This window comes from Neopelma chrysocephalum, unplaced genomic scaffold, assembly GCF_003984885.1.
Source record: "Neopelma chrysocephalum unplaced genomic scaffold, ASM398488v2 Primary Assembly neopelma1_96584, whole genome shotgun sequence".
In the NCBI taxonomy this organism is placed as follows: domain Eukaryota; kingdom Metazoa; phylum Chordata; class Aves; order Passeriformes; family Pipridae; genus Neopelma; species Neopelma chrysocephalum.
The window spans coordinates 165,468-189,082 of NW_020925229.1; the positions used below are offsets into that span (position 1 = coordinate 165,468).

Here is a 23,615-nt window from a genome sequence, read left to right on the forward strand (position 1 = left end):
ATGTGCAGAAACATTATTGATGGTTTTTTTATTATTTTTTTTAAATTTACATTAGTGGAAACAGGAAAAACTAAAATCATGACACTTGGAAAGGAATTAACTTCCTCAGAACTTCAAAATCTTGCTCGATAATTCCTCAGAGATATACTGAGATGAGTTAGGCAGTTTCTAATCAAATAATTCTATGCTATGTTGACTGTGCCAGTGTTAGAGCCTTAAAAAAGTCTCAATATACCTTGTACACCAGAATACACATTTTAAATTAAACTTATTACCTAACTTGAAATAACAAAATTAAACCAGCTCTGGTCTCCAACCAATGTAGTGATTTACATTAATCTAGTTCTCTTTAACCCATGTGATCAGCCTAAATTTAAACAAGTTGTGTATTAAATATGAATACATTTTATGAACATGTACTACATTTAATGAATCTGAATGCAACCTTTGATAAAAAGCACTTAGTTTTTGTGCTGGTTTTTTATTTTTCTGGCAAGAATCACCAATCAACATCTTTATATTGCATGTCATTTTATGTATTATATCTTTCTATTTATGTACTTCTTAAGGAAAAAGAACCTTTCATACCCTTTACAGGCTTTCTACCACCTTTTGCTCGCTTCAATTTTGCCTCCGCTATTACCACTACTACACAAAATATGCATCCATATCTGCATTCTTTGGAAAAAAACATTTCATAAAATCAAACAGAACTCACTTTTTTTCAGAAGATATCCCTTTTTGACAATATTTTTATAAAAAGCATCCTTTGTTTTGTGACGAATTGTATTGTAGATTTCTTTTCCATCCACTGTATCATTAAGCACTTGTTCTTGATGCTGGTCAATAAGGAAGAAATCAACATTTTTTTTTAATCTCAGAAATCACTGTGAAACAATTGCATACTATGAAGCTGCAACCGAAATTTTATTGAATGCTACCAATTCTTTATTCTCTCATGTGTCTTAACAAACCAATATAATTTAATGCAATACCTTTGCCAGAAATGTAATATAACTGTTTCTTGTGGAATTATTAGGCCACAATTATAATATGAGAATAAAAATAAGGTTTAAATACAGACCAACTTTCAAAGACTAACATCTATATTTATTTTTTAAATACTAAATAGAAAGCAACATCTTTCAGCGATTTATGAAAAATTTACACAAAGCTTCAAAGGTTATTTAGCTTCTGTCTTCTACCAAGGATTTTGGGACTGAGCAATAAACAATAAACTCTGAATCAACAAGAATGGTATAGATCACAATAAAAACTGAATTATTAACATACAATGTTGCACAGTTCCTCACTAATCTTATTAGCACTCATGTCCTAAATGAGTGTCATTCTAACAAAAAGCAATAGGAGAAAATAGAAACAGGACATAGAAAAAGGATAAATTCACATAGAAAACTAAGATGTGGAAATATAAATACCCAGCTATAATGGCCAAAAGCCAAGCCAAGTTTGACCTTACCGAGTCAGCTGATCAGCAAAATTTCTTTAGCCATAAGAAAACATGAAAAGCAAGACTATCAAGCAGTGAGAACAGTATCAAGTTGAAGTGATATATGCACTAGCTCCATACTAAATACTTTGCTTTTCTCTCTTCTCTTCCCTCCCACATATCCATAAGAATCATGGTTTTGAACATGACAAAGGCAAGATGAAAAACATTTCAGTAAAAGGAATTACAGGACTGACAACAGAAGCAATACCCAAGTTTTTACTAACTCAATATAATCTCCATAACATAGCTATGAAAGAAACAACATACAAAACAACAGATCTAGTGAAAAATGTTTTAAAGTAAATTTCAAAATTAGAAACAGGAAATCTATTAGATTGAACCAAACAGTATTACACCACCAATAACTTTTTTTTTTAAACAAAGGAAAGTCACAAATATATCTGAATAACTTAAAATCGTTTGATGCAGTCTCACATGGAAAATTAATCAACAGAGAGATAGTTATTGATACAGGAACCATAAGTGGATATACAAAGTGCCAAAAGAAAGATGATCGCCATAATCCAAAAAGAATGATGGAGAACAAGGAAAGTTATTAGGTGAAGCTTTTCAAGGATCAGTCTCTGAATTCAATTTCCTCACATTTGTCTCAACCATATTAAAGAGCATGAATTAATAGTAGCAGACAACTGGGAAGCATTGATGGCAAGCCAATCAGCAATAAGGCATAAGTCTAATAATACAAGATAAAATTTGCACTTGTTGATACTTACCAATAGAAAACAATATAATACAATGTGGCTATGGTAATGACACAGATAATATTCTAGGATATGACACATAACATTCTGCAATCTGGTAAACACTCTCACAGAAAAAAGAAATTAATGACATGGTATGCTGCGCTGTTCTGGTCCATTACATTCAAGAGACACAAACTCACACTGGAATCGGTGGTAGTAGGGCAACTACAAAAACATTATGAAGAGACAAAACCCAGATTTGGTTTGCTCAGCTTAGTGAACTGAGTAAATAAGAATACATATTGAATTAATATAATAGATCTAACAAAGGGGTAACTATTTAGGTTAGAAATTAAAACCAAATTTCTAACCATCAAAACAGGAAAGGCAGAGAATAGATAAGGACAAAGTATAAAAATATACTTTTGAACTAGTTAAAATTTTGAAAAACTAGACAATATGGTTTGTTTATTATCAGTGGTCTCTTAGGATGAATTTATGCTACAGGATGGCAATGTTCCTGAACACACCCTGTAAATCCCAGCCCCTTGATCATCTCTGAAGCTTTTCTGTGTATATAGATTTTCTCTGGGGGAAGAAAGACACTAGACGCAGAAGAATGGAGAGCAACCTAGTTCAGGGACCAGAGTTAGGGGCACAAGATGAAGCATTTACACCCCAGAGCACAGACAAAGTTAATCATAACTTCTGTTTACTACAAGACAACCTTAAATAAACAAATGCATATGAGGATGAAATGAAAGAAACAGACAAACTCAAAACAAAAATTCAGGAGGGGATGATGCTGTTTAACTACCATGGATACCTCTGCTGTAATTCAGTTCCTATATTATAAATATTTGAGGATTAAGTCAATATCTTCAATAACAAGTGCTCAGAGATGAAGTTTTACCTGCATTGGAACAGGATCTTTAAGGTAATATCCTTCAACAATCTGTTCTTTTCTATAATGTTCAATGATCTCAGCAATACTGTTTAAATAAGAAAAATAAGATTTAAAATGTTAAATCAGATTTTCCTCTGTATGAGACATGCAATGACACTACATTTCCTCACAAATTTATAATAAAAATCAAGTGTTAAACATCATAATCTCATTTGCAGCAATGACAATCTACTAATACATTGAAGAAAATTCACAGAACTGTTCTTATAATGTATTTATTCTAAACTTCAACGAACATTTTCATCAGTTGATGAAAATGCACGTATTGAGTCTGTCTGGGATGGAGTTAATTTTCCACACAGCAGCCCTCACATTTCTGTGCTCTGTATTTTAAGCTAGAAACTTGTTGATGAACAACTATTTTTGGCTACTGCTGAGCTGTGCTTACATAGCATCAAGGCTGTCTCTCCAACCCCATTCCTCAAAGGCCAGTAGGTTGAGGGTGGGCAAAAGGTTGGGAGGGGACATAGCCAGAACAGCTGACACAAAATGACCAAAGGGATATCCCATAACATATGGTGTTGTGCTCTGCAATAAAGGCTAAGAGAAAGGAAGGGGGGGGGCATTCATTATTAAGGCGTTTGTCTTCCAAAGCAACTACTATGCATACTGAAGTCCTACTTCCCAGCAAGTGGATGGACATCACTTGCTGATGGGAAGAAGAGAAAAAAAATCTTGTTTTCCTTTGCTGCTGCGTGCAGCCTTTGCTTTGCTTTGTTAAACTGCTTTTATCTTGACCCATGAGTTTTTCATGTTATTTTTCTCCCTGTCCCACTGAGGGGAGGGAGGGATTGGAGGGTGTCTTGGTGGGCACCTGGCAGCCAGCCAAGGTCAACCCACCACAATGCCAAATGAGTATGCTACCTTTTCCACATTCAAGTAACACGTGCATTTCCCATTCTCCAACCAGGATGAAAATTGCTATTTTATTGGTAATAATTTTCAAAGTCCTAGAGTAACTAAGGAAGGGGAATGGAAGATACTTCAAACTGTGCAAAGCAATTTCTTTCTAGGAAGACAGGAATGGGAAGTAAAAAAAGTTTTGTAACATGGATTATGCAGATTATACTTCAAAATACTGAGCTATCATGTTAAATTAAACACCCAGTCAGTAACATTCATCTATGGGTGATTACATTCTAATTACCAGAGTCAGGTTTAAATTCTATTTTGAAGGATTAGGAGAGAAGTAGTGACAAACACAATCTAAAATTCAACATATCTTTGAATTGCTCTTATTTTTGCAGTTATTGAGAGTTACATTGTAATAAAGAGAAGTTAACATCAACACAGATGAAACATTCATATATGAAATATCAACCTGAAGATAAAGAACTAAGTAATTCAATAGAGAGCAAAAACATACATTATGTGTTTTCTCACTTCATATAGACTGTTAGTTGTGTGTGTGCAAATGTAATCAATAAGGCACATGTGATAGATCTTTGGCCTATTACACTTGGATAAAATTTTGTCCAAAGGAAAAATATAGGATACTATAAAAATTATCATTAAAACAATCATAAAATACATGTAACTAAAACAATAAAGACATCAGTTTGCTTATTCTCTATTTCATTCTTCTAAAGTTATGAACTAGTGCATACTCATTAATCTTCCTGTAAACATTTTTATTTTTTCAAGTCTGTAATGTGACTTGAGTTTCTCGGTATTGCTAAAAAAAAATAAATTTAAATTTTTATTGATATGCAACATGCATATGCCATTTTCTCCATAAAAATTTAAGCTTTACTACACTGCATAAAAGAATCACTCTTTGTATTTTGCATGTTGAACAGCTATTGCCAACATCTTTTTATGACGGCAATCAATAATAAAGCAACTTTATACAAGTTTTTTCCTCCTTCATCAAATCAAGAATACCTTGACTGTCAGCATCTCCTCTCCTTCCTTGGTTAAAAAAATAGGAGTCATCCCTCAACATAAGAAGTTGTAAAATGAGCTGAAGAACAAACTAAGTTGTGCTTGAAAACTCATTTTGGAGTTAGAGTAACATATAGACTAGGACTTTATACCTGGATGGAGCGATTAAGGCTTTCTTTTTTTCACTTTAGCCCTCTTCTCCCCCACACAAACTCAATTCAGATGGTCATTGTCTATTGTCTTACCACTAAAGCAGTCCAAATGACTGAACAAACCAAACATTACAAACAGAAAGATACTACATGTCATCAAATACACTCGAGAATGAATTTGCAAGTGATCCAAGTTATCTAACATGTAAAATGCAAACATGAGATCAAACAGACCACAAAAAGAATCTAAGCAACAGGAAAAAAGGGTTTATAAATCTTTTCAGCATCTGACAGCAACAAAATCCTACTTACACAAAATATATCAAGGAAGGTATAAATAAGTATGAATTTTAAAAAATGAATGGTTAAACTTGGTTTGATATAAAGAAATGAGTCTCAATACTATACTACAGTTACTTTAGTAATTGTAATATGTTTAACATATTATTAGGCTGCCCAGATCCTAGCTACCTGGATAATTTTAAAAATATCTCATCATAATGAGTAGTACCAGTCTTTTAATACTTAATGAGTGAATTAATGGTTATTCCAACTGCTGACATTTCAAATAGTGAAGAATCCAGAAGACAGAACACTACCCTATATGCCATTAAATTATAAAGAAAAAGAATTAACATGTTAAGCCCATATTGTTCAGCCTATCAAAACATGGATTAATCTATCAGTTAAAATAAAAAGGCTTCCAACAATTCCAGACATTATCTAGTCTGAAATTATCTCTCAAATTAAAGATAATTTGAAAGTTTGTTCAATGTATAACTGTTGGGTCAATGTTTCTTATGTTCTTACTTTGACATGGAATCACCAGATACGCCATCCTGTGTTGCTGCCCCCCTTCTAAATTTTTCAAGGTTTTTTGAAAACTCTCTTAGGAAGGTTAGATTTCAGAAAGAAAACAGAAAGAGAGGACAAAGTGGCATGAGATATGTGGTAGGATAGGTATGCCTATCCTACTCCACTTCCTAAAATCAGAAATGAAACATTATTAAGTGGTACCTTACATTCAAATATTGTTTTATTTCCCAGGGAGTTTGCATATCCAGACATGGGACTGGAAGTTCCACAACCTATATAAGTAATACTACATTTCTGCCTATATTCCAAAAGCAAGCACAGGTAGCATTTTTCTCAACCCTCCCAGTAAGGGGAGAAGCTTTAGAAGAAACAGATGAACTCAAGAAATCAATACCTGGCTCCAGGACTGGTGCCTCTACCAGAATGTTGTTTTTATAACCATGGAAAAGTCTTTGAGACACAAGGTATGCTGGGGCCTGACAGGATCTACCTGTCCTGACAGGGGAAATGCTTCCTTGCTTATAAGCTGGCAGGACTGATTGAGAGGGCTTTAAACTAGAATCAGTGTGGAAAGGGGATCCCAACAGGAGAGCTGAAGGTAAGCCAAGGGTTGGCATGGCGTTGCCTGAGGGTGGCAACGCTAAATGGAAACATTTATACTGCTCCAGGGAGCACTGAGGGCTTAGGAGCACATCTGAAATGCTTGTACATATACAGTACAAGAAACAAACAGGATGAACTAGAAGTGTTGGTCAGTTCCCAGAGTTATGATGCCATTGGCAAGACTTGGGGGAACAAGTCCCACGATTGGAATGCTGGGATGGAGGGCAGTTCAGAAGGGATACGCAGGGCAGTCGAGGTGGAGGATTTGCACTGTATGTAAGGGAGACGTGACTGTACAGCTCTTACAGTTAGGGATGATGTGTTTGAGAGTCTCTGGGTGAGGATTTGGGGGATGGAAAACAAAGCAGCTGTCATAGTAGGTGTCTACTACCAATCGCCCAGCCAGGATGATAGCACTGATGAGTTACTCTACAGGCAATTAGAAGAAATCTCTGGATCAGTAGCCCTTGTCCTTATGGGAGTTTTCTACTTCCCTAACATCAACTGGGAATACTATATTGTGACAATTAACTCTAAGAAATTCCTGAAGTCTGTGGAAGATAACTTCTTGTCAGTGAGCCGACTAGGAAAGATACCCTCCTAGACGTATTGTTTGTGAATAGAGAAGGACTCATGGGAGATGTGATGGTCGGTGGCTGTCATGGTCACAGTGATCATGAAATGGTTGAGTTTAGAATTTTCAGTGTAATGAGAAAAACTTTCAGCAGAGTTGCTACCCTGGATTTCAAGAGAGCAAACTTTAAGCTAATCAGGGAGCTAGTTAGCAGTGTCCCCTGGGAATCTGCTTTTGAGGGCTTAGGGGTCCATGAGTGCTGGTCAGTTTTTAAGAAGCACCTTTTAAAAGCACAGGAGCGGGCAATCCCATTGTGCTGCAAGTCAAGCAAGTGTGGCAGAAGATCAGCTTGGCTGAACAGGGAACTCCCTTTAGAACTCAAAAGGAAAAAGAAAGTGTATGATCTCTGGAATCAAGGTCAGGCTTCACAGGAAGATTCCAGGGTCCTTGTTTGCATATGAAGGGAGAAGACATAGAAGGCCAAAGATCAACTAGAGTTGAAACCATGGCTAGAGAGCAGCCCTGCAGAAAGGGTCTAGGGGTGCTGGTTGACAGCAGGCTCAATTGGAATCTACAGTGTGCCCTGGAAGCAAAGAGGGCAAACCACATCCTGGGGTGTGTCAAACAAAGCATAACCAGAGTTAATAAAGAGTTTCTCTCTCTCTCTCTTCTTTGCTCCCTTCTATTTATACAGAGCGATGAGATTCCCCTGCACCACCTTCTCTTCTCAAAGCTGAACAGTCCCATCTCTCTCCACTTGTCCTCATATGACAGATACATGTCTTTTAAATACCTACAGGGATGGTGACACCATCACTTCCCTGGGCAGCCCGTCCCAATGATTAACTACCCTTTCAGTGAAGAAATTTTTCCTAATATCCAATCTAAGCCTTTCCTGGCACAACTTGAGGCCTTTTCCTCTCATATTGTCACTAGTTCCCTGGGAGAAGAGGCCAACCCCCACGTGGCTACAACCTCCTTTCAGGTAGTTGTAGAGAGCAATAAGGTCTCCCCTGAGCCTCCTTTTCTCCAGGCTAAACAACTTCCATTCCCTCAGCCGCTCCTCATAAGACTTGTGCTCTAGACCTTTCACCAGCTTTGTTGCCCTTTTTTGGACACACTCCAGCACCTCAATGTCTTTCTTGTATTGAGGGGCCCAAAACTGAACACAGTATCCAAGGTGTGGCCTCATCAGTGATGAGCAGCCCAGTAGTCACCTATCTTATCCATGGAATAAAGATCACAAAAGTTACATGCTTTACTGAAGTCCATGGAAAAATACTATTTCATCATCTAATCAAAATAATTCACTCAATATGTATTTAACATTTCCTTTATATTAGGACCTTCAAATAGACAACTAAAAGACTACATACATATGGTCTGTTTTGTAGTGATGATATAAGAAATAATGAAAGAAAATCTCCATATGAGAGTATAAATACAGTCTGTTAGCTATACTCATTAATAGAAGTTTTGAGCAATTCATATGCAGAATAGTGGGTGAACATGCAAAGGGAAAAGGTTAGTGGAAAAAGTAGTCTTCCTATGCATCACAGAACACTGGATTCCCAAGATGTACCCAGGAATTTTTTGCCATGATCACCCAAAAGAGTTTTAGCTTGCTTTTGGAATATAGTCGGAAACATAGCATTGCTTATATTTGTTGCAGGTCTTCCAGTCCCATGTCTGGATATTTAAATTACCTGGGAAATAAAACAATAGTCAACTTTTGAGTTGGTTTCCTAACTATTCTTCAGGCTCTTACTTTTGTATGGAAAACTTTGTTCTATAATTTATATGACTATAATTGCAATCAGTACTCTGCAAAGAACAGATTGGCTTTATCCATTTTTTTAATCCTACTTACAGTCACTAAAGCCTCAAGAGAAGAATATTCAAGAGAAACAACACTACTACCAAGGATTATTTTTTTAAAGTTTTAGTCTAATACTAGTATCAGATTTAAAGTAGATACCTTCAGAGCATTTAAAGAAATAGCTTATAAAAAAGATCAATGAAAACTGTTTAATGCATGCATTTAAACATGCAGCACTTCTTCAACCTCTAGTTTTTCACCTTGAAGACAAACTCTACATTTTTAGATAAATTATAAAGAATAAACACAGATATTCTCTCTGCCCCAAGAAATGCTCATAAATAATTTCATTATCTTGCATAAACTCCTACTTCCTATATTTCTGTTCTGGATTTAATGCTGTTTGATGCTTTTCAACCACTTCTGACTGTTCCATACAACAATCCACCTTAGTCTTCATATATTCAAAGACTTCCTTCTTTCAGGGTCCATAACAAATAAACCAGTACAAGAATTAAAAAAGCCCATAGAAAGCTATTCCTTTTTTTTCTGCTTCTTATTTATTGCCCTCTGCAATAGATCTTACAGTAAGTAATTTGGGGCAGTTACCACCTTCATTTTGCATCAAGGCTAGGCTTCGCAAATGAAGATTTGGGAAGGGCTCTACCCACATTTGTTACAAGCACACTGGTGGCTAAAAGGACCAATACGAGATAGACAAGTCCGGTTGCAAAAGGCACAACGGGACTCCTTAGGTGGAATATTCTGCAAGACACGATTCTTTCAGCGTTGTCTTTTCTCCTCAAGAGTGATCCTGCGTGCTTTCTCAAAAGAAGCAGCAGCGTTATAGATAGTGTGTCTCCAGACCTCCCGATTGGAGGTCAGAGTAGACCAGTTATGTTGATCAATATGGCCAAGGCTGAGATGTTGTTTTAGGGAGTCCTTGTATCTTCTCTTCGGGGCTCCTCTCTTGCAGCAGACGGTGGCAAGTTCACCATAAAGCATGATCTTACTGCATTACATACTGTTTGAACTTCTAAGTTTATCAACTTTCAGTAAATATGAACTTGGACAGAATTTGAGCCTAAGAGTATATTAGCAATTCCCCAAAACATTCAACTAAAACTAGAGGTCTTTCAAAGCCAAGTAGTTCTCTTTCACTGAGGAAGATCTTTGCAACCTAGGTACCAAAATATTCAAAAAACCCTCTAAAAGCACATTATCAATAATTTAGTGATGCTTAATCTTTTCATCTTGTTTTCCATCCAGTGTCAAGGAAAGAATCTTCTCTAGTGGGAAATTAATTTCCTAAAGTAATAACTTATTGCAGTAAGCTTCTGGAGCTATACTATCTAATGTTGCAAAGCCATTTGAGACTAATAATTTGCTAATTAGTTTATCACCTAGGGTGTCTGAAGTTTATCATCCTCCTAATATGCCATGTAACTAGAGAATGGGGAAAGGGAATTTACCTTCAAAGGCTGACACTGCAACTAGCTTGATTTTCAATGAGGATGTCTGGAGACCAGACTGATTAATGTAGAAGGTACTCAAACAGCCCGTGTGTGGGATATACATATGTTAATAAAGTTCCAGTTGCTTAGTCTCAAACCATCGTCCATTTGAAATCATATGAAGAAGTCCACTGAACTTCTTAGTTAGGAGACCTCAACATTTTCTCAGACACACCAGCTGCTGGATCTCTACCCACTCAGAAGCCAAGCCGGAATTGAGAAAAATTCTCTATTAAGATGAAGAATGCCCTGGTTCTGGGTGAACAAGACCAGAAAATTTCTGATCATGTTACAGGCAATGGTCTCAATTAAAAGAGAAAGTTGAGTTTTCACTACTGAGAAATTTTGATAACCTAATTCATAGAGTTGTCACAGACTCAAGGATGGAGCTGTATTAATAAATTTTCCCATGAAAGGGGAAACTTATTTCTTGTAATTTCTTTTGTTTTTACATATTACCATATTTTTATACCCATGGAAATACAAACCCATCCCAACTTTCATCACTCTAAATTCAGTGATCTGCACTTCTGACCAAAATATCATTCAGATATTTTAAGGTGATTAATTTAATGACTTTTTTCAACAATTAAGGTTATTTTTCCCTTTGTTGTCAATATCCATTTCTATTATTTATACTTTAAAATCCCTACTGAATATCTCCAATAAAACTAACATTTTCATTTTCCCCATATACATAAAACTCCCTACTATAAATAAATAGTAGTTTCCAAGACAACACAGCATTATCCTAATTACATCATAATCCAATTTATAGGGTGAAGAAAATAATTTACAGAAGGAGACAAATACTTCAAAAGAAACAAGTTACACCTAAGCTTTTGAAGGCTTTTAGAATGTATTTAGTTAAAACTAACTACTAAGCAAGTTACTTAAAACTCATACTATATCCTTAAGAAATACTGAAACCTTATGATCATATGAGTAAGTTATCAGCAACACGTTATAAAAGTTCTTTACAGAAGTATAAAACACACCCAACTTTTAAAACTTACCTATTATAATATCTGCCTCCCATCATAAACTGATTGCTTGATGTTGGACATATTTTAAAACGTTGAATATTTTCATTGGTTCGAAAATAAAGTGAGTAATCACCAGGTGTATTATCTGAAGGCCTCACAAGAAAACTGCACATCTGACCAACTGAAAAGATATCATAATAGTGTTATTCACTGTTACTTATCTTAGTGTCATTTATGAACTTTTATAAAAGCTCTTTCTGTACAAATTAGCAAGAATTGCACACCTAAAGGAGAAAGTCTGATGTAATTTCCAACAGTGATCCCCATTCTTCACCCAAATGGGATGAAGTAGTACTAAACTGCCAAAGTTAATCCCAAATCATTTGGCTGTAGCTGACAACCTATCCTCAACTTTTGTCACCTCTTTACAAGAGCATACGGTGTGCATGTGAGAGTTTTGAAAATGTTTTCAAAAAAACTAAAGATTTTTGTTCTCATATTTAAGGTATTTGACAGTATGACTCAGAAATCTTGATGTTTTCATTTTTAAAATTATTTCCTCTATGAGGAGACTGCAGTTTAATACATTCTCCCATAAGTACATAACAGCACCAAGCCTGCCAGAGTTCAAGAAGTGTTTGGACAATGCTCTCAGGCACATGGTGTGACTCTTGGGGATGGTCCTGTGCAGGGCTAAGAGTTGGACTCGATGGTCCTTGTGGATCCCTTTCAATTCAGCATATTCTGTGATTCTGTGAACAGCATTTTCTCCTCAGCATTTTAATGAAGCCCAAAATATATTTATGTATATTACAAAAATTAAAAATAAATTAGCTATTTCAATTAGAGTTCTTAAGCTAACTGTACTTGAGAATATAAAAAAAATACTCAATGTTTAGCCATGAAGTTTTTTCCAATGTAGTAGCAACCACAGATCTGATGCTCATAAGTTCATATAGAAAAAAAACCAGGTTTTCCTACAGTCTCAAAGGATTACTTTGTCTCATTCCCCTACCACTGTATTTCCATCTGAAATAAAAGTACCTGTCATCAGCAAATTGTAAGCTTCTTGTTTGGAGATCTTCCCATGGAACCATCTTAAAGATCAAAAGAAAAATTAGAAAGCAAGACTATCAGCTTTCTTTTTTAGTTGTTGTGATATCTAAGGCTCTGACATCTATGAAGTAATTTCTGGTGCATATGAATTAATATTTGTTTAAAAAAATCTAGTAAATATAGATTATATAAGCAACCATTATGTTATTCAGTGATTCTGTTTTTCTACCAACAGAATGAAAAAGAAATATCTACATCTATTGTACAGGTGTCCAACGCAAAGTAGATGTTCAAATCCAAGTGTGTTTAGAGATTAAAGGCATATTTGAAGCCAGTCTCAGATAGCAATTTATTTGAATCATAAAATGCAAAGCCCAAGGACGTTAATGAAAGTTAAATACTATACAGAATAACTAAAACTGAATTTCGCTAGAAGCTGAGGAAATAAACCCCAGCTTTATTAACCATTGAATACGAATCGCTTCAATTTCACACCTTGCATCTTCTGTAATCCTGCATCAGAGCATCATCCTAAATAAATACAGCAATCTGTCCAGTCTCAACCTGATAGCTATGGTTATAGGAAACAACTTGATGTTGCATGGCTATTCAGTTTGCATGACACACCACGTGCTACATATTAAGAGCTCATCCTGTCTTTTAAACTAGAAATAGGGCCTTTGATTGCAGAATGTATGTGCGCATGCATGCGTGTTTTAAGTGTGTCCTTAATAATAAAGGGGTCCAGAAAGGCTGGACATACTTTACGATGGAAATCTTAAAAAGGTGCAGGAACAGGTCATCTCTGTGTGCCAAAAGATGAGCCAGCAGGGAAGAAGATCAGCCTGTCTGGACAGGGAGCTTTCTCTGAAACTCAGGGAAAAAAGGAGAGTTTATGACCTTTGGAAGAAGGAGCAGGCAATACAGGAAGAGTACAAGGATGTCGTTAGGTCATGTAGAGAGAAAATTAGAAAGGCGAAAGCTCAGCTAGAACTCAATCTGGCCACTTCTGTGAAAGACAATAAAAAATGTTTTTATAAATACATCAACAACAAAAGGAGGGTCAAGGAAAATCTCCTTCCTTTATTGGATGTGGAGGGGAACATTGTCACCAAGGATGAGAAAAAGGCTGAGGTACTTAATGCCTTCTTTGCCTCAGTCTTTAACAGAAAGACCAGTTATCCTCAGGGCAACCGGTCCCCCCAAGCTGGTAGACAGGGACAGGGAGCAGAATAGACCCCCTGCTAATCCAGGAGGAAGCAGTTAGTGACCTGCTGAGCCATTTAGACACTCATAAATCTATGGGGCTGGATGGGATTCATCTGAGGGTATTGAGGGAGCTGGTGGAAGAGCTTGCTAAGCTGCTCTCCATCATTTATCAGCAGTCCTGGATAACCAGGGAGGTCCCAGATGACTGGAGGTTGGCCAATGTGACATCCATCTACAAGAGGATCCAGGGAACTACAGGCCTGTCAGCCTGATCTCAGTGCCTGGCAACATTATGGAACAGACCATTTTGAGTACCATCACACAGCATAGTGTGGCCAGCCGGACCAGGGAAGTGTCCCTCTATATTCAGCACTGGTGAGTGTGTCCTACACCTAGAGTACTGTGTCCAGTTCTGGGTTCCTCACTGCAAGAAGGACACTGAGGTGCTGGAGTATGTCCAGAGAAGGGCAACTAAGCTGGTGAAGGGTCTAGAGAGTAAGTCGTATGAGGAGCGGCTGAGGGAACAGGGGTTGTTTAGCCTGGAGAAGGAGCGGCTGAGGGAACAGGGGTTGTTTAGCCTGGAGAAGAAGAGGCTGAGGGGAGACCTTATTGCTCTACAACTACCTGAAAGGAGGTTGTAGCCAGGTGGGGGTTGGCGTCTTCTCCCAGGCAACTAGTGACAGGATGAGAGGACATAGCCTCAAGCTGTGCCAGGGGAGGTTCAGGTTGGATCAGGAGGAATTTCTTCACTGAAAGGGTCATTAACCATTGGAACGGGCTGCCCAGGGAGGTGGTAGAGTCACCATCCCTGGAGGTGTTCAAGAAAGACTGGATGTGGCACTTAGTGCTGTGGTCTAGTTGACAAGATGGTGATCAGTCAAAGGTTGGACTTGACCACAGAGGTCTTTTCCAACCTAAATGATTCTGTGAAATAGCCCAAAATGGGACAAAACTAAGGCCTTGAAAGAAAATTGTGCCAGGAGAGGTTTAGATTAGATATTAGGAAAAATTTCTTCATGCAAAGGGTGGTCAGGCATTGGAACAGGCTGCCCAGGGAAGTGGTAGAGTCACCATCCCTGGAAGTGTTCAAAAAATGTGTGGATATGTCACTTGAGGACATGGTTTAATGGTGAACATGGTGGTGGTGCTGGGTTGATGGTTGGACTTGATCTTATGAGGTCTTTTCCAACCTTAATGATTCTGTGTAAAAGAAAGTCTCTTACACATCAAAAAAGAGCTCTAGTTCTAACTTGCTTTCTATATTACCTTTACAGGAGAACCTCTGGCTATTGGAATATTTGCAGAAATCCCTGCCTCCCCGGAATATTCTAAGAAGCATAAGTAACTGGATTGAGTGTCAAAGATTTAAGATTCTGCTACAAACTACTTTGTTAAAAAAAAAAAGTTCCTGTATTTGAAGGCATCCCTACTACTGTTATGCTGCTATACCAAACTGACTAGCCCAACATTGGAAACCAGTAAACTGAAGCCATACACCAATCATTTTCTTTCCCTTATTAAAAACAAAAACAAACCACCAAGAAAACTCCACCACCACAAGAAATACCTTCTTCAAACACCAGTCCTTTGGAGACTGCAAACTAGGCAATAAATACAGGAAGCGACAGCTGCAATTATTGCAAGCAAATGAAGGATGGATGAAGTTATCCAGCTACCAGAAATTTTCTATAACTCTCATTTGCTGCTCATCTTAACTATTGAAAATAATATAACAATCAAGTTTCCTGTATCAATTCATTGTTCATTGCAAATTGTGTTAGTTTGGGCTTTTTTTAATTATTCAACAAGTTGGAATTCACTGCAGATTATTCTAGTGTCTCCTGGTTTTCACTTGAAGTGCTAGCACATGAGGCTAATATCAATTGTTTACTATTACATTATCATTCCTCTGAATGATACTTTGATCCCTCTCCTGCACTTAGAGTTGAGCAGACCTGGAAAAAGGTTACCTCTAAGGTAAACTGTATGCATATAAAACCCACGCACAAATCAGAAAACAACACATCCTCCACTGTATATATCCTAGGTAAAATGATCACAGAGACTCATTCAAGATTTTATCACTGCAAAACCCATTAACATTAGGCATAACTAATACAAGGCTTCATGTCAATGACCTATGCAACTTCAACAGCTAGTGTAGAAGAAAAGTCTTAAGATTAAAAACAAGTACACACAGCTTTGGTTCACCTTCCCAATCTCATAGCTAAAGTTTACAAACAGTTGTTTTATGCTTCGCTTTTAATAACAAAACAAAAATCCTTACATTTTGCCTTCATGTGGATCTTCTTCTCTTCCCTAATAGGAGAATTAACATATTAAGTGCATGACAACAGTATGCTTGAGTTTAGAAAAGTAAACTTCATAGGTTAAGACCTTCTGTAGAAATAAACAGGACTAAGAAGTCCAAGACATTTTTGAACTCGATGGCTTATTGCACAGTTCATGTAAAGAGGTTTTTAACTTCATTCACTAAGTGGAAATTCAGTCATAACACATTATTTCAAAAGATTGCTTCTGTTCTTGTTCTTCTTTACATGTGGTAACTTAAATCTCAACTTTACTGAATTTCAACCACTAATATAGAAATTTATAGTTAGATACTCTGACACTACCACTTCAATTTAGCCATTTACATCCTGATATAGATGTGAGAAACAGGTGAAGCAAACTCTACTAATAGCAATATGCTGAAAAGCAAACATCATCAGGACTCCAAAGCAATGATGAACTTTCTTTAAAAGAAGCATGTGGGAGGGTGGGGTGGGTGTTTTTGTCCATTAAATCATCTCTTGTTCTGCAGTAAATCAATTATCTTTATGCCACTTGATTAGCTTCCTGACTTAGCATAAGCCCTTCTAGGTATAATTAACTCATCAATATTTTGATATCCACACTTGGCCCTTAAACAAAAAAAAGAAAACAAAGACATACCGCAAAATTTCAGTCTATACATTTATGAATATTTCATAACAAACAAAAAAAAGAATGCAACTGAATGACTAGCAAGTTATTTATCAGGACTGGTGAGTTTAGGGAACTGCTTAATAAGTTCACGGTATCATTTGTTTGCACATGAACTTGTTTGGATAACATAAATATGTACTTTGTTTGGATATTGAATTAGACTTAATGGTTTGTTAAACTATTTAAAAACTGGAAGATTCAAATACTGCAGTAATGTTTAGAAAAGTACATAAAGTCAGGCAGCTAAATGCCACTAGTTTGGTTTAATTTCAATGTTAACTTCCACATACAGCTAATAAAAAAATCAAATCTCAGTTCTTCAACAGATTTGAATATAAAATTACTTACCACTTCTTCTACTAGGTCTTCTACTATAAGACCTTGTTCATCTGTCCGTAGGTTTGTAACCCACATCCAGCCATCTTCCAATTCATTATGGACAATAAACATATCTCCTTTAAGGAAACTGAAGAGAGTTACAATAAGACATATGTTAGAAGTACAATAATAATACAAAGTTTAATGAACACAGTGAATTCTTGAGCATAGTTTCAGCAAAACATTTGAGAAAATCTGATCATGAAACATACATTTATTGATATCCCAAGCACACCATGTGCATTTCTCATGCAGTTTAAGTAGCTATGAATATCACTTGAATATTTATCCTCCTTTAATTTACATTTAGAATCTAATAGGTACTTTAAAGTACACTAAGGATACAGAAAACAAAAATCACCACAACAACATTAGAAGACAGTAACAATCTTTTATCAAGAGGGATCAAATACTAAACACAAGTAAAACAATCAAAGATTTCCTTAATAGTCTAGAGAAAATAATATTTCTATCAAAACATAATTTTGTATAATAAAGCCTATGGAATATCTACTATTTAGGTATTTGGATATGAAGATAAGTGCTAAAAAGGAGATACAGAATAGTTCCTTGAAAAAACATGCAGATAGCTGCAAAAAGAGTATAAATACAAAGCATTAAACATTCAAGAGAGTTTCATTACTGGAAGGTTAGTATAAGTTATTCTTTAAGTGTAACCCCAAACTCAGGTATACTGGTTTTCACTGGAATAGAGTTAAATTTCTTCATAGTAGCTCCTATGGGGAGGCAGACAGTGTGCTTGAGGACTGCCTGGGCATCAGTCTGTTGGTGGTGTGCAATTGTTTTCATTTGTATCACTTGTTTTTCTTGGGTTTTATTTTCCTCTCGGTTGGTGGGTGGGATTTTTCCCCCCTTACAGTTTTTTTTTTAATTTCTCTTTACCAATTAAAACTGTCTTTATCTCAAGCCACAAATGTCTCATTTTTATCCCTCTAATTCTTCCTGCATGTGGTGCTTAGCTGCCGTCTGGGATTAAACCACAACAGTCCTTTTTGGCACCCAACGTGGGGCTCAAAGGTTTTGAGATAATAACAGATTTGACCAGAAGGTATTAGAAGAAACCTATAATATAATTATATCTGTTACAGTTGCTGGTCACAGTATTGATGTATCTGTTCTCAACATTAATTTATCTGATCTGTGCCATGCTCCCTTTTTTACTGTACATGTTAAAGACTGGTTTTGGCTTTTGTAGTTTTCTGTGCTCTGTAGCGCTTAGTGGAGTTTTGCCTGGGAGATTTATTATTAAAACACTGGCCTTGAGCTTAATCTGCTATTTGGGCTCTGTACTGATTCCATGACCGTACTTTGGGAACTGTCTCATGGAGACAATTACGCTTCCTCCAAGAGGTTTTTTATGGAGGAAATACAGATTGGCACCTTCACCTTCTTCCATGATGTTTTCTCCCTCGTTACAACCAACATCCTTGGGTAATGAAAATACTCCTATTGGTATTTCTTAGGAATACTGTTTTGGCTTTTTTCAAGGTTAACAAGCAATTTAGGAATATCACCCAGACCCCATGGCAGTGTGGTTATGGGTGGCAAGGCATGTAGGAAAATATGGGCAGGTATTTAGAAAGGCTGTCACTTCCAATGGTCTGGGACTTCACTCCTAGATGCTGATGAAGTGATAGAACGTTTGAAAAAAGATGCCCTGGCTATTCCAAAGAGGCACAACTTATCACATTGTACTGGGGCCTGGCTTGCACCTACCAAACACTGTTTAGTACTGTTCAGCACCCTCAAGGAGGGAGGGTCTTCTGGATCTGAAAACATACCAAGAAACACTGTGGCTAAATCGGAGACCCAGCCTTCAACTATATCAGTCACCTCTATAATTAAAAAGAAACAATGGAAGCAGAAGTCAATTCATTCAGTAAGGGATGAAGAAGCTTCTCCTAAGTGGGAGTGGCAGAGCAGTCACAAGAACAGGAGGGGAAAGAATGAAATCATAAATGAGACAGAAACCACAAAATCCCTATCCCTAAGCAAGCAGTGAGATAGGCAAAGCCATCAACCAGGTGAACAAATAATCATCTGGTTACTCTGATTCTGGGATATTGGAGCCAACAGTCAGGAATCAGAGGGTAAGGAAACACAGCAGCTGGGATCCCTTGTTGTAAAAGGGGCAGGAATCCTCAGTCTTAGGAAGAAGCTTCCGTCAAGTGTGAAGGACAGATATCCCTTCAAAGAAGAACCTGCAAATTCCCAAAGCAAATGGACCACCACTGAGGGAGGTATCCAGCATCTAAGGGAATTAGCCGTGGTGGAGGTGATCTATAGCAACCTGGATGACAACCAGGTATCCAAAGAGCCGGGTGAAATCCTGTGCACGTGGTCCACATGGTGAAAGTTTGTACAAAGTGCACTGACATCATACACCACCACCCCAGCGGTAATGAGCTGGAGAGACACAAAAGCACCAACTGTGGTTGGATTGGCCAGTCAACTTGAGAATTCAAAGAGAATCTCACTTCCTCCCTGCATCTCGGCTGTGGAGAAACTGTCCCAACAATTGTCCCAGCAATTAAAGAAGGATAAGTCTTCCTCACCCATACTAACCAGCATCTTGGCTATTAAGAGTCAGCATTTTTGTGTTCAGGGGAGAGGGTTACCAGTGACACACTCCACATGCCACCCTGTGGTTCTAGCTGCGTGACCATGGGGGACATAAGGAAGTGGGATGGTGAACCTACCTGGAGACTAGAAGCTCAAGTACAGGAACTGCAAGACAAAACATCAGCCAAAAGGCATCCAGCCAGGAAAATTACTGCCCCAGTGTCTGTTGGTGCTTAGTTGCTGGCTGGGGTTAAACCATGACATCAGGTCATATGAAAACCTTTCACTGGAGCACAGGGGGACTTCTCAATCAAGTCAAATGATGTATCAGGGATACAGGCAATAGCTACATAGTACTGAAGCTCATCAACTTCTAGTTCAATCCAAAATTAGATAGCAATTTTCTACTGAACATCTCTTATTTGAGAGGTTGTGACGGATGCACCCATTCTGAGTGAAGAGTATTAATTACCATTTAATAATTGTTTAACCATTAATAAAATCCTTTTAGTTAACCCCACAATGACTTCTCTTAATAATTCATCTGCGATAGAGTAACAAAAAATGCATTAACTTGAGCACAAATAAAACAGCAATAAAAATAGCCTAATGAAAATACTTAGAATGAATTCAGCTACTAATGAACCTAAATCTTAATGTACAATAAACAGCAAGGCCATTCTATATCAGTTCTATTACAAAGAAGTTCACAACAAGTTATTGTGTGAAAGACTGGTTGAAATTAACCCTGAAATGCTTCAAGCTTTCTAAATATTAATTATGAGATTAAAATTAAGTGAAGATTCCCTAAAATACATACCATCTTCAAGAATACATTACAAGAGTATAATATGTTAATTTGACCTAAACCAGTGTACTTTGTCCCAGTTTTACCGTGAACAGACTATTTTACCATGCATCTCAGGAAAGCAGTATTAATTCCAAGCAACTAGTATGTGTTCTTCTATTAGATATAGGACTGTTGGTTTTGCATCCTTTCCACATAACATATATCATATGAAAAGAAACAAAAGGCAGTCATCATACCTTTAACCTCCCAGAGCGTTAAGTCTAAGATGCAATTGGAAAGTATTTACATAGTGAACATATACCTAAATCATTAGGATTTATAAATACTCCAAGAATTTCACATGTGCTTCTACCTATTATTAAAACATACCTTATTTCATCAGTTTCTGGCACTTTGGTGTAAGGTAGAATTGCTCGAACTCTCCTTCTATCCTCCACAGGCTACAATTTTAGAGAAGAGTTCAAAGATATTAATTTTCCCTTTCATTCTAGTGTAGACTTCCTCTCCCCAACATCATGCTATTCTGAGGCAAAAGACTGGCAATAGTAATTTGTATCCCTTTGCTAGTTTTAAGTTTTCAAAGGGTCAAAAATAGTAAGAGCTGGAAATGCTCAATTCCTAAAGTTACCTGCAAAAGCCCTCATTTTGGTTCTAGCATTCTAACATTATCAGTCATGCTATCTACAAAAATCAAATTACCAACAATGCAATTCCCATGAAAGAGTACTTTTCAACTTTCTTCCTCTTAGTGGAAATTTATGAAAGTTTAACATTCAGAAACATCTTTATTCGGGGGGGGTCATTACTGATAATTACTGATACTGTCTTAAGGATAGTCACTTGAAAGAAGCACAGCTTTCAGGAACTTTGGTTATTTCAAGGACATGTATTTCAAAATCTTTGCTACAAAATAGTAATATTATTTTGAAATACTTTATTAAGTCTGGGTAAAACCCTAGAGGCTAACTACATTACAATGGTGCTCTTTAACAGCCAAGAACCACACATTTTCTTGTTTATCTCAGTTTATGTACAATGTTATTACTACATTTGGAGATAACTGCAATACCTGATATCTAGCTTTCTCATTACAGATTTTCATTAAAAAACAATTTTTTATCATTACTTTCTATCAGTAAAACCATGTTTATATATTCTTTATACTTCACCATATGCTGAGATAGGTCTAAAACTAGAGGAAGTCATCTACAATGCTTTTTTCATAGAAAACTATGAATATTGAATACAAGATTAATTATATCAATATTTAAGTAAATGACATTTTAAAGTTTTACTACTTGCCTCTGGAGGTGCTACTGGAAAGAATAGTTTTTCCCCCTTCAGCAAACAAGACACATGACTGTAATAACCAATTAGGTCCGAGAGTGAAGCAAAACGACGTCCACCAATGTAATAATCTCCACACATGGCAATAATCCTGTTAAAGAAAAGGAATCTTGACAGAAGATCTTTTGATACAAATCATTGGGGTGGTTTGGGTTTGTGATTTTTTTTTAAAAGGAAATTAGGATGAAGTTGAGTTTTTAAAGCAGGCTGTCTACATTCAAAATGCAATATTACAAACTCACCCTTTAAAAATGTTAAAAGCTACCTGGAAAGGCAACTTGGAGAGGGGAGAAAATACTGACAGGGATTGAACTATTCCTTTAGTTACACATAGGAAAAAAAATGAACAAGACATTTGATCTACTTAAAGACTATTATTTTTTGGTAAAAATTGGGAAATTATCATTTTTATGAAACTTGCAGAATGCTAAAAACAGTTTCCAATAAATTATGCAGTAAATGGAAAAACATCATACTTTCCACCAGAACTCTTTGTTGCAGAGTCAAAACAATAATTTTTAGGATCATAGAATCAACTTGGAAAAAATCTTTAATATAATGGGTTTTTTTAATATACTGGGACTTTAATAGTCCATTAACCCAGCACTTCCAAATCCACCACTAAACCATGTCCCTAAGTACCACATCTACATGTCTTTTAAATACTTACAGGGATGGTGACTCCACCACTTCCCTGGGCAGCCTGTTCCAATTCTTGACTACCCTTGCGGTGAAGAAATTTTTCCTTACATCCAATCTAAACCTCCCCAGCACAACTTGAGGCCTTTTCCCCTCATCCTATTACTAACTACTTGGGAAAAACAGACCAATTTCAAATTAAACCTTTCTTCAGAACACACAGGACTAGTAAATACAAAGAGTTCTGTAATTACAGAAAATTCTGAAGGACAGGATGAAAATATAAAGATATTCCTCCCCAATATTTTATATCGCTCGACAACTGTGGCAGTTTGAGCCACGTTAGAAATCTAGAAATCCAATTTTCAGGCTTCTCCACCCCCTCCCACAATTATCCCAACACTACTGAAGAGAAACTTTCAGGACAGAGGCTTCTATAGGGGAAGGGGGAAGTATATACATTTATTTACACAAATAAATACTATACAAGCTAAAGACAACTATATATATATTACATCTCTATCAATCAGTCCTTTCAAGCCCCTCCTTTAAGTTTAGTCCAGGAAAGAGCCTTTTCAAGGCTGGAAAGTAACCAGTCCCTCTGTGGGAGTGTTCTGGGCCTGAACGCTCCCCCCTCACCAAGTTCCAGTTGTTTGTTGCAGTCCCTCCTCCTCATGAAGTCCGAGAAGATAGCTCTGAGTCCTTGCTCTCCTGCTGCTGTGTGATCTCTCTCTCTCTCTCATACCTTGGTTCGTAGGCTGCTGCAGTGTGGTTCTGCTTATCAAGTGTCCACGTCCTGGCATGTGGATTTCTCCTCGGGTTTTCGGTTGTCCTGCGTGGCAGAGACATCTTCTGGGCCCCTTCTCCCTCTCTCTGGGCGGGGTCCGTCTCCAATTTCGCTTGGGACTCTTTCTCCCGAGCGCCGGGCCTACCTCCACGGCCCGTCCACTTGGCTCAGCTTCAATGCTGAGCCTCTCCTCCACTTTCCAGCAGAGGGAAAGGAAAAGCCCCCCTCCACAGCTTAGCTATACAAAAGGAGGGGGGAGAAGGCTTGGTTACAAAAGCCTGCATC

General features: G+C 37.1%; 1 protein-coding gene across 2 annotated transcripts in view; it reads right to left on the reverse strand.

Moving 5' to 3' along the window:
- The window catches only part of LOC113981485 (ras GTPase-activating protein 1-like), a 118,566-nt gene that overhangs the window by 48,957 nt on the left and 45,994 nt on the right, over positions 1-23,615 (reverse strand). For both annotated transcript variants that reach the window (XM_027708893.1, XM_027708892.1), the window contains 8 exons: positions 21,860-21,995; positions 20,927-20,997; positions 17,134-17,251; positions 16,085-16,116; positions 12,577-12,629; positions 11,563-11,713; positions 3,131-3,209; positions 719-839 (listed from right to left, as the gene is read on the reverse strand). In XM_027708893.1, coding sequence (XP_027564694.1) covers positions 719-839; positions 3,131-3,209; positions 11,563-11,713; positions 12,577-12,629; positions 16,085-16,116; positions 17,134-17,251; positions 20,927-20,997; positions 21,860-21,995 — 761 coding nt within the window. The remainder of the gene's footprint in view (positions 1-718; positions 840-3,130; positions 3,210-11,562; positions 11,714-12,576; positions 12,630-16,084; positions 16,117-17,133; positions 17,252-20,926; positions 20,998-21,859; positions 21,996-23,615) is intronic.